Genomic DNA, 17,658 nt, shown 5'->3' with positions numbered 1-17,658 from the left:
CTCGCCATTCACCGGACTCTGAAATGTCTTGCTGCACTTTACACTGGAGGGTGTCAGCTCTCTTCCGACTGGTCCTATGTTGGCCACTTCAGTCATTACTGCAGTTGAAGAAAAGTCTATGGTGACTGTATATTTCACCTAAATGAATGCTGGCTTTTCACACTGATATATTTGCGTTCAGTCTTTTGAGTTATGCCCCCTATTCCAGACATTAGATAAACATCCCTTCTGAAGTTTTTGTGGAGAAGCAAGGTCGCATGACCCAGGACACCTACCTTTTGGCCAGTTTAATAATACAGACCCCCCTGGGAGGCAGGCCCCCTTCGGCAGACCCTCTTTCTCCCCCCCCCCCCCCCCCGCCAACCAGAGGTCCGTCTGAGCCCGCCTCCGGCAGACGCCAGCGGAACGGTGTGAAGCCCGGTCACTTTAGCCGTGGCTCCAAGTCAGTGGCCAGGAAGGTGCTGCAGGCTCTCAAAGGACTGAAGATGGTTGGGAAGGATGGTGGAGGGAGACCAGCGATCGAGGCAGGTTGGGGGTGTGGTCTGCCAGGGTGGTTAGCGGGGGGGTCTGCCAGGGTGAGGGGGGTGAAGGGATTGCCACTGCTGGGGAGGGCGTGGGCTGGATATCGGGGCGCTCTGAGAAGGATGGTGGCCGCAGACTGACTTCACAAGGGCAGAGAGCTTCGGAGGTTCCCCTGCAGCATAGAAATCCCCTTCGGATTTTTATTTAGCAGATCGCCGAAAGCGCGGATCCGGATCGGGCTGCGCGGTGGTAAAGTGGGATTTGATGGTAGAGTTGGGCACGCGGTTCATTAAATCAATTTAAATGCATGCTAATGCATTTAAATTGTCGGGCCACCCGATTCAGGCGCGGACCGGATCCGCGCCCGAATCAGGTGTCGGTAAAGTCGTTATTTGCTCGGATTCGAGTGCAGATCGCGTTAAAGGCCCAACGCCCGAATTTACCACGATTCCGCGCCCAAAAATGGGCGCAAATTGTTGGTAAAATCGGGCCCTATGTTTAATACTTATTAATGGACCCTGCCTCCTTTTCCTATTACCTCAGTTTTTCCTTTCTATAATCTTCAGGTTTCTAATTCCAAAACTTGATGGCTTCAGAACTCTGGCATTTTCTGCAAGATTTTTAGTCCTTCAATTGGATTTTCCAAAAGTAAACGTGCTAAAATAGAAATTCAAACCTGCAATCACCTTTGCACATTAACATTTCTTACCATGTTTTTGTTCTACCCAGATTCAATTGTGTTTTCTCAAGCTCTGCTCACATTTTTAATTTTATCCTTCCTAAGCAGCAAGGTACAGAATTTCCTGTTGATAATTTCTCTCCCCATTTACCACAGCTTCGAAGACCAAATATGTGCTTGGGTCATCTGATGAAGAAGATGAAGATGGTGATAAAATGATGAGTGATCAGGAAAGTGATGATGATTTTAGTATTTCAGATAGTGGTACTGAATTCTCCGCTCCAAAGACAACTAATGCCCTTAAGTAAGTGTGATAATTAGATTTAAAATCAGAGGTGAATTTGTCCCAAGTGGAATGGACAAATATATTTGCTATAATGCATGTAATGTGTTTCGTACAGGAAAGCTCAGTCAAAAGCTTCTGAAAAAGCTGTTCCTCGTGAAAGTGCAATTCTGCAATCATCACAGACATCTTCCAAAACATGTAAGTGAATCTCCATTTCCAACGGTAGTAACTTTAAGGAACTATCATTTTGATACAAGATTGGAAGCAGCGCTAATGGATCAGTATTTTTTGACCATGAAAATGAATTAAACTACACACTAATGGACCCCAGATTTGATCTCTGTGCCTATCAGCCAGCTGACTGCAGATGGAAAAATAACCTTTATGCCCTTGGAAACTGCCATCCACTCATTCATTTTGAAGTGCACACATGGACTCTGGTGTTCGCTTGTGGTAAAATACTGATGATATGTGGCACATGGCTGAGACTGATCAAAACTGGCAGAATCATAACTCAACAAGATAACGCTTTCATGAGTGAGATAGAGTAGAACAAAATGTAACCATGTGCAGAGTCGTTGGGCATGATATTGCGTCTAGAAAGTATATGCCAGTAGAAGAAAATCCAAATATTTACATTTGGCTTATTTCAGTAGTTGGCGTTGTGAATGTGGGAGCTGCCTATCTATCATATAGTATGATTGTACATTCTTAATACAATAATCAATATCATACCAACAATGAGCGTATTTATTTTCTTGTTCTAGGCTGATTGTGAATGTTAAGTTTAAATCAATGTGCAAATTGATGGATATTTGGCTCCAGCATTCCTTGTACGGGCAGTCATTGGTGAGAAGGTGATGCTAACTGAACAAGGTTGCTTGATTTACTTATGCATACCACCTACTGGTTCGTTGTAGAGCACCAGGGTGGTGTTTGCAGCTGATTCAGTGTTTTAAGAAGGAGATGAGCAAAAGGATTTTGAAAGCTGTCTTGTAATTAAGCATGATGTGGAGACATGGAGACTTTAACCTGGTGTTGTGAGACTTCTTATTGTAATTAAGCCACATTGTCTGCAGTGAATTTAGTGGAGTATTATGAAAGGGGGGGTCAATGTCGAGCTGAAGAGCTTTGAGTATTTTTTTAAAAACCCATAATAATGCTTTTGAGATTGGGTTGCATCTTGGTCTGACTCCCCCCCCCCCCCCCCCCCCCCCCCGAATGCTGTACATGTGCTTTGCTGAATGTGGCTGAACGAATCAATCCCAAACAATGTTGTTAGATATTTCAAGAACTGTTAATATTTTTGAAATTCTACAAAATGGTACTGAAATTGCTTTGCTGATTGTAGCATTGACAGGTTTTTTAAAAGGTGATCATTTTCTTCTGTTGAGGAAAATATTGATGCAATTTATTTAGAAAATGTGATTAATATACGAATAGTGTTTTTCAGGATTTGGGACCTTGCTATTAGATTTTTTTTTAACATTTATCTTAACTATAAAATCTACTCTTGTTTACAGCCACGGAGGACATTCAGAAGAATGTCCCTGGAGTAACTGATGATTCTTTATCAACTTCTGATACGGTTAATGAACCTGAAGCTTCCTCAAACAATTCTGCCACTTCTAAACCTGCAGCCAAGAAACCAGCAGCCAAACCTGCTGGAGAAAAAGCAGCACCAAAAAAACGAGCTCTTGGAAAGAAACAAACATTTGCTTCCAAGAAAGGCAAGTGAATCTGTTCTGATAAAGATCTGGTCTTGATTGCAATCTGCATGGTTCTTTGATTTCTGGCAACAAAATCACTGCCCCTAATTGGGAAGAAAAGATATCAGAAATTGTTCCAATATTTTTCTTTGGATTTATGTTTAATTTCCAGTAAAGCGACCATGGCTAATGCTTAGCAATGATATAGTTATCAATGTGTTATAACTATGAGGCCAATTTACCATTGCTATTGAAGACTGGATTAATTTGATAAATTAATAATTTGAGATTTATACCATATTGTCAAACCTAGTTTGCTGTAAACCATTTTGAGATGCCAGGTGGTTTTGAAAGATTTTACCAGGGGGTCCTGAGAAGTTTTCCTTTTGACCACTCGTGAGAATTGCCTACTTGAGCAACTTTGAGGAAAGCTGGGATTTGGTTATTCTCTCAGTCTGGGAAAAGGAATGTTTATTGTAAAATTTATTGTCATTTCATTTGTGAATTATATTTGCTGCTAAGTTATTGAACAGGTTAATGAATAGCAACTTTGGAAAGCTCAATATTAGGTTTAATGTAAAATATAATTATTTCCAGATGAAAGCCAGCCTTCCATTTTTGATGCTCTCACCAAACAAAAGGCTGCTCCAAAAACTTCCAAGACTGCTGCAAAAACAAAAAGCCAAACATCTTCTGATGAAGGCAATGCCTCAAAGAAAGTTGCGAAGACTAAAAAACCTAAAAGGAAAAAGGATACTGACTCTGATTCGGAATCTGACTTTGGATCAAAGCCTGCAAAAGCAACTGCAAGCAAAGTGAGTGGGTTTTTCATTTCACTTCCACTTTTTGGAGCCTAAAATTGCCAGTGCATTTCTTTGAAGTTAGTAAGATGTCTCATCTCTGAGACTTGGTTCAAGACCAGCCATGGCTGGTGAATTTTGTTTGCTGCTTTAAAAGTCTCAAATCAGGAGAACTTTACTAATTTATTCAAGTTTGCACTGCAATTTCAAACTGATTTCTAGTGAAATCTGCACAAAGCACAAATCAACCCTCAAACTGCCAGTGGCAGGAAGGGAGATGGGAGCACATTTATTGTAAATGAGAAGGAGGCACATTTTGTGTAGGTTGGTAAAATGGGACGGCATTTATTGGCCCAAGATCTGGCAAAAGCCCTGCATAGCCTCCTCCTGAGAAAGCTGTCCAACATTGAGCTGCTGCCGGAGTAACTCTTGCCAGAAGCCCAGGGTCAAGGAGCAGTACCCAGGCCACCGTTAAGTAGTGGCGAGAGAGGTCACCAGCAAGGACAAGGTTGGCTATTAGTTTGTCAAGTCCTTCAATCAAGGACTGGGTGCCTTTAAATGAAGGCACGCCAACCCTGGGAGTCCACAAACTGACCACGGGGAGTGGTGAGGTTATTCATCGTGACTGGATAATCCAATGGCAGTCCTTTAACTTTATCAGTGATTGCTACTTCATGTAGCAGGATATGTTCTGATCTCTATTGAGCCTGACTCGATACTGCTTACTTGTTCCATACATACCCTTTGGAGCTGCCAATTATTAAGTTTGCTTTCTTCTGCTGCTCTAATTATTTTGATTGACCAAGCTGCCAATGATATTTCCCTTCATATGGGATGTTGGTTTATCTCTGACACATTGCATGCTATTTTAGCAGTTCACAAATGTTGTTTTTTTTATCATAAACTCAAAAGAGTGCATATGCTGTATAAATATAAGTAGTGCCATCACATTCCCAATAACTATGTCTGATGCTTATATTTATTTACTAATTAAATTAATCAAGACATCCAACTCATTCAGGTGAGGATGGTTTGGTGTATGTGCACTGCTCTCAGCTGAGTTAGCTGATCATAGATGGTGCATCAGAAGTGTTTTAGCATTCCTGAATTATAGAGAGTAAAATTAGCCAGAGTTCTCACTCCTATTTGGCAGTGCCTGTTGAAAATGTGTGAATGGGGACATTGGCAAGGACCTGAGGAACAGTGATACCCCTGCCTCCTACTACAGGCATGTGATGATTATACATGAATGGTGACTAGATACGGCACCACTTATATAATTATTGTTGATTTTGGAAATCCTCACTATGTTTACATTATTTTTGGCTTCTTCACTTGCACAATCATTTGAACTTTATTTCTGGCTTCCCTCATCTTTTAATAAAACAGAGCCAGAATCCTCAAATAGTTATAATTTTTTTTACTATCGTGGTTCTCTTTCAGAAATGCAAGATGCTGGAAGATGAGAGCTTCTGTGTTGATGCTGCTGAAGACTCTAACTCAAGTATTGATCTCGGTAGACCTCCCAGAATGACGAGCCGTGCAAAAAAGCCTGTTCAGTATTTGGAGGACTCTGACGATGATGATTTGTTTTAAATGTTGAAGTATTGTCCACTTAATTTGTGCCCTGCCAATTTTGGTATTGAGCCAAATAGACCAGGGAAGTCCCAGTATTGCTTTATAATGTTATCTGTTATACTGTGGATTACTGGGGCACTATTCTTCCTCTGGAGTAGTGGGTGGAAATCAAAGCAGATTTCTGCTCCTAACCTATGGGGGAAAGTGCAGTTTTTATACACTTTGTGCACACAATTGATTAGCCTTTGCATGCCTATTTTCTAACCTGTATGAAGAATTATCTAATAGACTGCAAATGGAATATTTTGGAAATATGCTGGCTAACTTTTAGTTTTAATTTTGTCTGTCCATTGTAAATATTTGCTGGCAACTGATTCTTATCCTGTCACTTACCTGTTCACTTGCATTCCACTTTTTTTAACTTTTTCAAATTTCTGAAATAAAATTTTTGTAAAAAGTACAAATATCTTGAGTGTTCTCTCAGTCGAACTGTGCACTTTTGGGGAAAAACATAGTTTCCTCAATTCAAAGTTGCTTTATTTAACTTGGCTGTTAATTTAAAATAACTCCTTTGTAAAGTACATTAATTTATCAATTAATTTTCACAGTTCAATGTCCCACCACAAGTAAGTATGATCCCTGCATAATTTGAATTCAACACTATGATCAGCATCAGGTGTCATGGTCTGGTACTCATTCTGTCAAGTATAAAGTTTATTTGTTAGTCACAAATAGTCTTACATTAACATTGCAATGAAGTTACTGTGAAAATCCCCTAGTCACCACACTCCGGTATCTGTTCGGGTACACTGAGGGCAAAATTAATATAGCCAATGCACCTAACCAGCACATTTTTCAGACTGGAAGGAAACCCACGCAGACACAGGGAGAACGTGCAGACTCCACACAGACAGTGACCCAAGCCAGGAATCGAACCTGGGTGCCTGGCGCTGTGAGGCAGCAGTGCTAATCACTATGTCATGTGCCGCCCATAGAAGATTAATGGATGATCTGACTGGGATGTTTATGATGATGTGATAGGGTAGTTTGAGGAAAAAAACATGGTGAGGCAATTATTACAAGGAAGTATAATCTTATAGCTAGAACTAGGCTGATTAGGGATGATTGTCAGGAAAAACCTTTTACACTGGAATGGAATGCTACTGAGAATGGAGATCAGTTGAACATATTAAAGCTGAGATTGCTGGATTTATGATGCACGGTATGGGTCCAAGATAGGTAAATAGGTTATTTAAATATTTAGCCATTGACTGTCAGGACAAGTTCAAGGGATGAATAACTCATTCCTGCTCTTGTGTTCTGAGTCAGGTATAACATGAAAACATTTCACTGGGCAAGATATGGGGCTCTTGGTATGACATTATGCCTTTCAACTTGCCAATTAGTTTGCTGGGTTGATTCAAAAGGGTCAAAGTAACTCACCTAATGTTGCCTGGCTACTAAGGACACCAGTAAGTTTGGAATTGAACACAATGGCATCATAATTCCAGGTCCCTATGGGGAAATGGGACATAAGAGTCCAGAGCAAGTATATGATGAGTTTTCCTGAAGTTGTAAACGACAGGCCACTCAATTCCTTGCCTCCCTACTATACTCCTTGTACACCTACGACTGTATGGCCAAATTTCCCTCCAATTCGATTTTCAAGTTTCTTGACACCACCATAGTGGGTCAGATCTCAAACAATGACAAGACAGTACAGGAATGAGATAGAGAATCTGGTGCAGCAACAGTAATCTTTCCCTCAATGTTAACAAAACGAAGGAGATTGTCATCAACTTCAGGAAGCATAAAGAAGAACATGCCCCTGTCTACATCAACGGGGACGAAGTAGAAAAGGTCGAGAGCTTCAGGTTTTTAGGTGTCCAGATCACCAACAACCTGGTCCTGGTCGCCCCATGCCAACACTATAGTTAGGAAAGCCCACCAATGCCTCTACTTTCTCAGAAGACTAAGGAAATTTGGCATATCTGCTACGACTCTCCAACTTTTACAGATGCACCATAGGAAGCATCCTTTCTGGTTGTATCTTATGGACACTCCTTTTGCCTCAATTTTAAAAATCTCATTCAAATCTTCACAGCTTTACCGTATTTATAATCCACATACTGCTCCAGTCATATCTGTACAAATTACATCAGATTCTATGCATGCTGACATCTCTACTTCATTGCCACATCAGCCTCCTCTGTGTTTCAAGGTTTTTCTGACATTCCAGCCTCTTTAAATCACAATTTATTTCACTTAAAATCAGGAGGCACCATTGTCTTTAGCCCAACCATGAATTCCAGACACCTTCTCCGCCACTGCCTTAGTCTTATTTGCTGCCGAAAAATTCAACCAGATTCAATTATCTCCAGGCACGAATATTCCAACTTCCCCATTGCATAAACGCGAGGTCATTGCCTGCATAACCAACTTGCAGCAAGTTCCATTTCCCCCTGTTCACCTGGGTCCACCCCAATGAGTCAAGCTCTCAATCTCATCTGGTGACCCCCACTATCTCTGGATAACCTCAAAACGAATTATGTATTCTTCCAACAGGACTTACTGTGCAGCTTTTCTTCCTACTCCCCTCCCATTGGTTGCTGTGCCTTAAAGTGTCGAGACCCTAGATGGTGAAATTCTCTCTGAACCTCCCTTCTATAGATGCATCATAGAAAGCATCCTTTGCGGATGTATCACAGCTTGGTATGGCTCCTGCTCTGACCAAGACCGCAAGAAACTACAAAGGATTGTGAACATAGTCCAGTCCATCACGCAAACCAGCCTCCCATCCATTGACTCAGTCTACACTTCCCACTGCCTCGGAAAAGCTGCCTGCATAATCAAGGACCCCATCCATCCCGGACACACTCTGCCACCTTCTTCCCTGCCCAGTGAAACTGTTGAGACTACCTCATTGAATGTTTTTAAGGCAAAGATAGATAAACTTTTGAACAGTAAAGGAATTAAGGGTTATGGTGAGCGGGCGGGTAAGTGGAGCTGAGTCCACGAAAAGATCAGCTATGATTTTATTGAATGGCAGAGCAGGGGCCAGATGGCCTACTCCTGTTCCCAGTTCTTATGTTCCGTTGGGCAAAAGATACAAAAGTTAGATCACATACCAACTGACTCGAGAACAATTTCTTCCCTGCTGCCATCAGATTTTTGAATGTATTTACCATATATTAAGCTGATCGTTCTCTACACCCTAGCTGTGACTGTAACATTACATTCTGCACTCTCCTCCCCTATGTACTCTGTTTTGTCTAGCGCGCAAGGAACAATACTTTCCACTATCACAATGCATGTGACAATAAATCAAATGAAACCTACCCCGACCAAGCATTTAGCCACATGTGCAAGAATAATGTTCCCGATTAGTGGAGGTGTCCAGAACCAGGAGTCAGTCTGAGGATACAGCGTAGACCATTTAGGACAGAGATGAGGAGAAATTTCTTCACTCGGAGAGTGGTCAGCCTGTAGAATTCACTACCACAGAAAGCAGTTGAGGCCAAAACATTGAATGCTTTCAAAAATAAGTTAGACATAGCACTTGAGGTAAAGGGGATCAGAGGATATAGAGGGAAGGCGGGATCAGACTATTGAGTTGGATGAACAGCCACGATCATAATGAATTACGAGTCTTCAAGGGCCAAATAGCCTGCTCCTGTTTTCTATGTTTCTGTGTCCTTATATTATCTTTGATAAAAGGTCATCTGGACTCGAAACATCAGCTCTTTCCTCTCCTTACAGATGCTGCCAGACCTGCTGAGATTTACCAGCATTTTCTCTTTTGGTTTCAGATTCCAGCATCCGCAGTGATTTGCTTTTACTCTTATCTTGCCTCAGTGTCTTATCTATTGTCATGTTGCTGTGAAGCCCTTTCCTACATTGAAGGCACTATATAAAAAAACAATTTATTTCCATAAAGGGGGGAGGGGTGGGATGTTTCAAGGGAAGAGTGAAACGATTCATCTTTACCGATCCCTATTTCAGGAGGAGCTGATTAGGGGCGTCATTGAGTCAATGGGAAAGTGACATCCCAGGAATGGGGGGGCGGGGGTTGGGGAGGTGGCTGTTCACCAGTCGTCATTCCACAGATTAAAACAAGCTCTGGCGGCGTGGACTGAGTATTTTCTTGAAAACTTTTCCACAATAAACATCTAAGGGACTTGCTGTGTCAAAGAAGATGTGGTTTAGCTGCTCCGTAGGTCACGTTATAAAGGGAGGGGGGGATGTCAGGATCGTTTGGACAACAGGAGATGTAGCCACCGGCTGCCTGAAGTTTCAAAGACTTGGCAAAGTGTGGGGGAGGAAAGCATCCTTCTAAAACGGGAGGAGTTTTCTGTTGCAGCCCATGACACACATTGCGGGACTGACGCTGCTGATTTCCCTGAGCAGTGGTTTTGTCGAGTTTCCCCACAAAGAGGTGGACGCGTTTAAATGTTTTATGGCTTCAAACTCTTCCAACGCCGGTGCAACTGAGATTATAAATACATGGGGTGGAAGAGGAGAAACATTACTATCGTGATCCCGGTCACTGCTAGAGGGAGTGTCAAGACATCGCAAAAGATTGGCTTTTGTTATGGAGAACTTTGCCTGTCATTAAAAAAGTTAAGTGAAACTTTTTATCAAGTTGCTTTATTCCTTCTTTAAGCATTTCAAGGAAAACACAATTCACAGTGACAGATTTTTTTAGTGATAGAGAAGTTATGATTAAGTTTGGGTTTTTTCCCCCATGGTTATTTTTGGAGGGAACATGCCCTCTACCCAGTTGCAAACTTTGCAGCAAGTTGCATTGATTTCCCAGTTGGATCTGATGGCAGGGTTTGCCTCTCAATGTAGCTGGGGTAGCAAAACCTTAACATGAAATGGAAGAGCAGTTCAGACCAAGGTTCGAGTGAGAATGTTTCTTTCGTTCACCTGACCACGGGAAAAGGTCGAAATAAGAATGTTTCATGCAGCTTTCGAAAAGCCAGTGTTCTGCAATATTTAGTAACAATGATTTTAGTTGATTTCACAGTAATTACATTAGTGGTTGGCTAACCTTTTTTTTGAGAATACCTACCCCCCCCCCCCCTTTAAATATCATTAGCCAGGAACTTTTCATATCAAGCTTAATTGAAGACACTGATGGAATAATTATATGTCTCTGAAGCTCCATGATGCTACCCGTTGGGATCAGAGAGAGTTGGTTTGGGTCAAGTGCTGCAACACCAATTTCAGACTGATGTGATCTGAATTAACTAACTCCCTTAGTAGGCACCGCCTGGTATCTGGACAAAGTAATCATTCTGTTTGTGGCAATGGATTATTTCACTCCAGGGAAACCGGGCATCAGAGCCAGACTTAGGTGCTTGCCTCAGCCTGTGTTGACACAAAACCTTAGTGTCCAGCAGATGTCACTAGACAGTAATCAGAAACTGAAACCCTGACTGAATATTCGCCTCCCTCACCTTCTTGGGATATTTGTGGTATTCTTGCTGGCTTTGGCTAAGTCAGCAGATTCCAAGGACCTTCCTATTCTGTGTATCTCAACTAGGTGACAACTTGGGGTCGTCATTTTCACGACCATTAACATGTGAAACTTGACCTATCTTGAACGAAATGAGCATCAATCATATTTAAATGAAGGCTATTGATAACTTAATGATCTGTCACAGGACAGATTGGTTCTGAGAAGCTATTTAAAATATATCTAAAATATCTTTGATCCATATGAACTTGTGCCTACAGCTTCAATTTAATGTCCCAAGATATATAGGTTCGGGAGATTAGCGAGGTAAATACATGGGGTTACAGGGAAAGGGTCTGGATAAGAGTCAGTGCAGACTTGATGGGCCGAATGGTCTCCTTCAGCACTGTAGGGATTCTATGATTGCTGGTCTGTGTGATCTGAGGCAACAATTGGCCTCATTGCTCCTGAGCGGCGAATGAAAAGTTGCCAGGTTTCTTATTCAGGTCATATCAAGCTTGCAACTGGGTGGGGGGGTTAGGGGAGGCGGGGGGGAACATGTTCTCTCCAAAAATAACCACTGGGAGAAACAAACTAAACCCTGGGTAGCACGGTGGTTAGCACTGCTGCCTCACAGCATCAGGGACCGAGGTTCAATTCCTGGCTTGGGTCATTGTCTGTCTGTGTGGGGTTTGCACATTCTCCCCATATCTGCGTGGGCTTCCTCCAGGTGCTCCAGTTTCCTCCCACAGTTCGAAAGATGTGCTGGTTCGATGCACTGGCCATGCTAAATTCTCCCTCAGTGTACCCGAACAGGTGCCGGAATGCGGTGACATGGGGATTTTCACAGTAACTTCATTGCAGTGTTAATGTAAACCTCGTTGTGACATTAATAAATAAAAAAAGTCATAACTCCTCTATCAATAAAAATCTGTCACTGTGAATTGTCAGGTCATATCCAGCCTTGTCTGGAAATTGTGCATGTTACATAGAACATAGAACAGTACAGCACAGAACAGGCCCTTCGGCCCACGATGTTGTGCCGAGCTTTATCTGAAACCAAGATCAAGCTATCCCACTCCCTATCGTCCTGGTGTGCTCCATGTGCCTATCCAATAACCGCTTAAATGTTTCTAAAGTGTCTGACTCCACTATCACTGCAGGCAGTCCATTCCACACCCCAACCACTCTCTGCGTAAAGAACCTACCTCTGATATCCGTCCTGTATCTCCCACCATGAACCCTATAGTTATGCCCCCTTGTAATAGCTCCATCCACCCGAGGAAATAGTCTTTGAACGTTCACTCTATCTATCCCCTTCATCATTTTATACACCTCTATTAAGTCTCCCCTCAGCCTCCTCCGCTCCAGAGAGAACAGCCCTAGCTCCCTCAACCTTTCCTCATATGACCTACCCTCCAAACCAGGCAGCATGATTTTTATATGCATCTACAGTACCATAGCTTGCTTTCATTTTTTTTAAAAACATTATGGGATGTGGTTGTCACTGGCAAGTCTTCAGCCAGGATGTTGTTGAGGCCCATAACCTTTGTTGTATCCAGTGCACTCAGCATTTTCTTGACATCATGTGGCATGAACTGAATTGACTGAAAACTGGAGACCGATGGAGGCCGAGATGGATCATCCACTCAACACATCTGGCTGAAAATGTGGTTAAAACCTTCAGCCTTGTTTTTTATTGTATCTGCGTGTGGGGCCCCAGCATCCCTGAGGATGGCAATGTTTGTGGAGCTGCCTCTTCCCATTAGTTGTTTAATTGTCCATCACCCATTCATGACTGGATGTGACAGAACTTGTGGGATTGTTTAGCCCCTGGTTGCATGCTGGTTCTGCTGTTGAACAGGCCTACGGTGCTGTGATGTATCTTCATCAGGTTGGCACCTTATTTTTAGGTATGCCTGGTACTGTTCCAGATATGCTCATTGAATCAATGTTGATGCCCTGGCTTGATGGTAACAGTATAGTAAGGAATATACCAAGCCATGAGATTACAGGGTGTAGTGGAATACAATCCTGTTACCAATGGTCATGAGTTCCTCATGGATGCGCAGTTTTGAGCTGCTAGGTCGGTTCTGAATCTATTCCATTTAGCATGTTGGTTACGCTGCACAACATTGTGGAGGGTGTTCTCAGTGTGAAGCCAGAACTTTGACTTCAGAAGGACTCTGCAGTAGTTGCTTATACAAATGATGCCATGTACAGATGCACCTGTGACAGGTAGATTGGTGATAAAGAGGTCCAGGAAGTTTGTCCCTCATGGATTCTCGCACCATCTTATTGGGTTGAAAGGTTATGGGGAGAAGGCAAGAAAATGGGGATGTGGAGGTTATCAGCCATGATCGAATGGTGGAGCAGACCCAATGGGCCGAATGGCCTAATTCTGCACCTATATCTTATGAAACTTATGAACAATCTGCCAATCTGGCAGCTATGTCCTTCAGGAATTTGTCTGAGAGAAAGTTCCTCAGGTCCATCATCCATGAAGAATGGCCATTTGGACAACTTGCTGCAGGATGTCCAGACCAGTGGAACTATACTCTAGAAAGGCTCAACACCTTCAGCAGAGAATGAGTAGATAGATCAGACAATTGAAGGTCAAAAAGGAACATAATCCCATTAATACTAAACACTGGCAGTTGACATATTGAAAAGACTTTAATTGTTCAAGTTGGATCGGGAAAACAGTTGCAACCATGATTTCAGAATATATTCCAGAAGAAACAACATATATTAACCTAATAATGATGAAAAATGAAGCATGCTTTGAGAGTGGATTTACTGTAACTTTAGAGTAATACACTAAAATGTCTTAAATAAACAGTTGACAATAGATCCAACAATTCAACGAAAGAATCATTGAATTGTTACAAAACAAAAGGAGGCCATTCAACCCACCGAGATTATGCTGGCTCTCTACAAGAGCAGTCCTGCTTCCCTGCCTTTTCCTTGCAGCCCTGCAAATCTTTTCTCTTTGGATCATTATACACTTCCCTTTTGAAAGCCATGATTGAATCTATTTCCAAAAAACCCTCAGGCAGTGATCCTAACCACTCACTGTGTGAATCTATCTCCACCCCTCTCTCAGACAGTGCATTCCAGATCCTAACCCCTCGCTGTGTGAATCTGTCACCACCACACTCTCAGGCAGTGCATTGCAGATCCTAACCACTCGCTGTGTGAATCTGCCTCCATCTCTCTCTCAGGCAGTGCATTCCAGATCCTATCCCCTCGCTGTGTGAATCTGTCTCCACCACACTCTCAGACAGTGCATTCCAGATCCTATCCCCTTGCTGTATGAACCTGCCTCACTGATGCTCATGCCAGATACAGTCGTAACTTTGAATTTACTTTGTTGAAGTTGAAGTAGTTGAGTTGCAAATGCCCAGAAAAGTTACCTCTGAATCTCCAAGTGACGCACGGAGGCATTGACTGGTGTAGCTGGCATGAATGAAATTTGTTAAAGAAAGGCGTTCTATCTCGTGGTGTAATGGACAGCATGCTGCACACTGGGTTTCATCTGGGCAAAACCCAAGTTCAATGGGAGGCATGCATTCTGGGATTACCTGATGAGGAGCATTCTGTGAGGCTGCAATTACCCTGTATATTTTATTTATTGAACAATAGTAGGAATAATAAGACAATTTCGGAGCTTTAATGGAATGCTAAGCCACAAAAATGAAACTAGTTTGTCAATGTCACCAGAATCCTGTAACCAAATGTTGGCTTCACCAGCAGGTGATTTCCTTACAAAAAAAGCTATGATTCTTTCTCCTTTCCACAGTGGTTAGCACTGCTGCCTCATAGCGCCAGGGATCCGGGTTCAATTCCGGCCTTGGGTGACTGTGTGGGGTTTCCACGTTCTCCCTGTGTCTGCGTGGGTTTCCTCCGAGTGTTCCGGTTCCCTCCCGCAGTGTGCGTGCGGCTTAGGTGGATTGGCCATGCTAAGTTGCTCCTTAGTGTCCCAAAATGTGTAGGTTAGGAGATTAGCGGGGTAATTATGTGGGGTTATGGAGATAGAGCCTAAGTGGGATGCTTGTCCGAGAGTCGGTACAGACAGGATGGGCCAAATGATCTCTTTCTGCACTGTAGGGATTCTATGTTTCTTTTTAGTCGAATGTTTCCACTCCTGTCCCCACAACCAAAAGTATTTAGGGGAGGCGATGGCCTAGTAGTATTATCTCTAGACTGTTAATCAAGAAACTCAGCTAATGTTCTGGGACCCGGGCTCGGATCCCATCACGGCAGATGGTGGAATTTGAACTCAACAAAAAAAAATGGAATTAAGAGTCTACTGATGACCATGAAACCATGTTGAAAAAACCCACCTAGTTCACTAATGTCCTTTAGGGAAGGAAATCTGCCGTACCTGGTCTGGCCTACATGTGACTCCAGAGCCACAGCAATGTGGTTGACTCTCAACTGCCCTCAGCCAAATAGCGATGGGCAATAAATGCTGGCCCGCCAGCGACGCCCATGTCCCATGAATGAATAAAAAGAAATTTGCATCTATATTGGATGTGACCTAGTTTCAACAGGCTATTCCTGGTGTGAAATGAATTAAAATTGAACCAAATGTTGTCCTTGCTTGTACATCTAAAAGGGATTGATGGAAAGCAATGTAAAAAAAAAAGCCTGGGTAATTTTGTTTACACATCGGAAACCCAGTGTGGCGGTCAGACCTAGTTCTTGCATAACATCTCTTCAGGCTAATGTGCACAGGCTGTGGACTACATCTGAAACCTCAGTGGTCTTTGTGGTTCCACTTCCCCACTGAGTTAATGACTGAGTTATTGCCATCAATTAGTAATGGTACTTACAATTCATTTAATTCTGAGCCTTCCCCGTGGCATCTTCCATGTTGATAATGGTTTGGTGGTGAATGAGTTAGCAAGGTCAGAGCCAGGATGATGCATGAGGTCCCCATAGTAGAAGAATTGGTATCAAACCATCAGAACAGCAGTGGTTGATTATCCAGGTTGCACACATCCTCATTTAAGATTTCATCCCAAGGTTTAACCCTGTTTTCACTGGAGTTCAAACAAATGAGGGAGGATCTCATAGAGACTTATAAAATTCTAACAGGACTAAACAGTGTGGATGCAGGAAGGATGTTCCCTACGGTGGGGGAGTCCAGAACCAGGGGTCACAGTCTGAGGATTCGGGGTAGAACATTTAGGATGGAAATGAGACATTTCTTCACCCGAAGAGTGGTGAGCCTGTGGAATTCATTACCACAGGAAGTAGTTGATACCAAAACATTGAATGTATTCAAGAGGCGGCTGGATATAGCACTTGGGGCGAATGGGATCAAAGGTTATGGGGAGAAAGGGTTAGGCTATTGAGTTGGACAATCAGCCATGATCGTGAAGAAGAAGATCGTATAGGCTCGAAGGGCTGAATGGCCTCCTCCTGCTCTTATCTTCTATGTTTCTATATTTAGTAGTGCGGGATTCACGGAGTTAAATCCATCTATCCACCAATTCATCACTTTAATATCCACTCACATTCCTGAACTAGGTATAAATGTGAATATTGCTGATGCATTGTATTTTAAGATTGTGAAATATGTTAAATCTCCATATATGAGATAACATATTAAATGCAGAGCTCACAGTTACAATGTAAAATTGGAAGAACAGCTCCCACGGCAGGGAGTCCTATTTGCTGAGTGAATTGTCACTGATTCTGGTCACCTCACTGTAAGAAGGATGTGGAAACGCTGGAAAGAGTGCAGAGAAGATTTACCAGGATGCTGCCTGGTTTGGAGGGTAGGTCTTATGAGGAAAGGTTGAGGGAGCTAGGGCTGTTCTCTCTGGAGCGGAGGAGGCTGAGGGGAGACTTAATAGAGGTTTATAAAATGATGAAGGGGATAGATAGAGTGAACGTTCAAAGACTATTTCCTCGGGTGGATGGAGCTATTACAAGGGGGCATAACTATAGGGTTCGTGGTGGGAGATACAGGAAGGATACCAGAGGTAGGTTCTTTACGCAGTGAGTGGTTGGGGTGTGGAATGGACTGCCTGCAGTGATAGTGGAGTCAGACACTTTAGGAACATTTAAGTGGTTATTGGATAGGCACATGGAGCACACCGGGATGATAGGGAGTGGGATAGCTTGATCTTGGTTTCAGATAAAGCTCGGCACAACATCGTGGGCCGAAGGGCCTGTTCTGTGCTGTACTGTTCTATGTTCTATGATTCCACCGTTTTGAATGAATTGTCATCAATTTGATTTGATTTATTATTGGCACATGTATTGGGCTACAGTGAAAGGTATTGTTCCTTGCGTGCTATACAGGCAAAGCATACTGCTTATAGAGTACATAGGGAAGAAGGAAAGGAGAGAGTGCAGAATATAGTGTTACAGTCACAGACAGCGTATATAGAAAAATCAACTCAATATATTAAGTTGGAGCAGAAGGGCAAAAGCTTGCCGATCTTGATTTTCAGTACGTATAGACCGTGAAAGCAGGGCCTCACTATCCTTCTGACCTTTTGGGTTTTAAGCAGGAGGTGTCACCTGCCTGGTCCATTCTGGTCCATTCAAAAGGTCTGATGGCAGCAGGGAAGAAGCTGCTCTTGAGTCGGTTGAGTCGTGTTCTC

General features: G+C 42.7%; 2 protein-coding genes across 2 annotated transcripts in view; both read left to right on the top strand.

Moving 5' to 3' along the window:
• Positions 1-6,035, top strand: part of top2a (DNA topoisomerase II alpha) — a 60,872-nt gene extending 54,837 nt beyond the window's left edge. Inside the window, exons 31-35 of the mRNA XM_078224115.1 lie at positions 1,358-1,505; positions 1,603-1,685; positions 3,011-3,217; positions 3,794-4,011; positions 5,440-6,035. Coding sequence (XP_078080241.1) covers positions 1,358-1,505; positions 1,603-1,685; positions 3,011-3,217; positions 3,794-4,011; positions 5,440-5,592 — 809 coding nt within the window. The 3' untranslated portion in view covers positions 5,593-6,035. The remainder of the gene's footprint in view (positions 1-1,357; positions 1,506-1,602; positions 1,686-3,010; positions 3,218-3,793; positions 4,012-5,439) is intronic.
• Positions 6,036-10,030: 3,995 nt separating this feature from the next.
• Positions 10,031-17,658, top strand: part of LOC144500739 (gap junction delta-3 protein-like) — a 46,851-nt gene continuing 39,223 nt past the window's right edge. Inside the window, exon 1 of the mRNA XM_078224132.1 lies at positions 10,031-10,193. The gene's annotated coding sequence lies outside the window, so the exon portion shown is untranslated. The remainder of the gene's footprint in view (positions 10,194-17,658) is intronic.

This window comes from Mustelus asterias, chromosome 11, assembly GCF_964213995.1.
Source record: "Mustelus asterias chromosome 11, sMusAst1.hap1.1, whole genome shotgun sequence".
Lineage (NCBI taxonomy): Eukaryota > Metazoa > Chordata > Chondrichthyes > Carcharhiniformes > Triakidae > Mustelus > Mustelus asterias.
The sequence above is the reverse complement of the archived record's forward strand: the minus strand, read 5'-3'. Positions and strand labels throughout refer to the sequence as shown.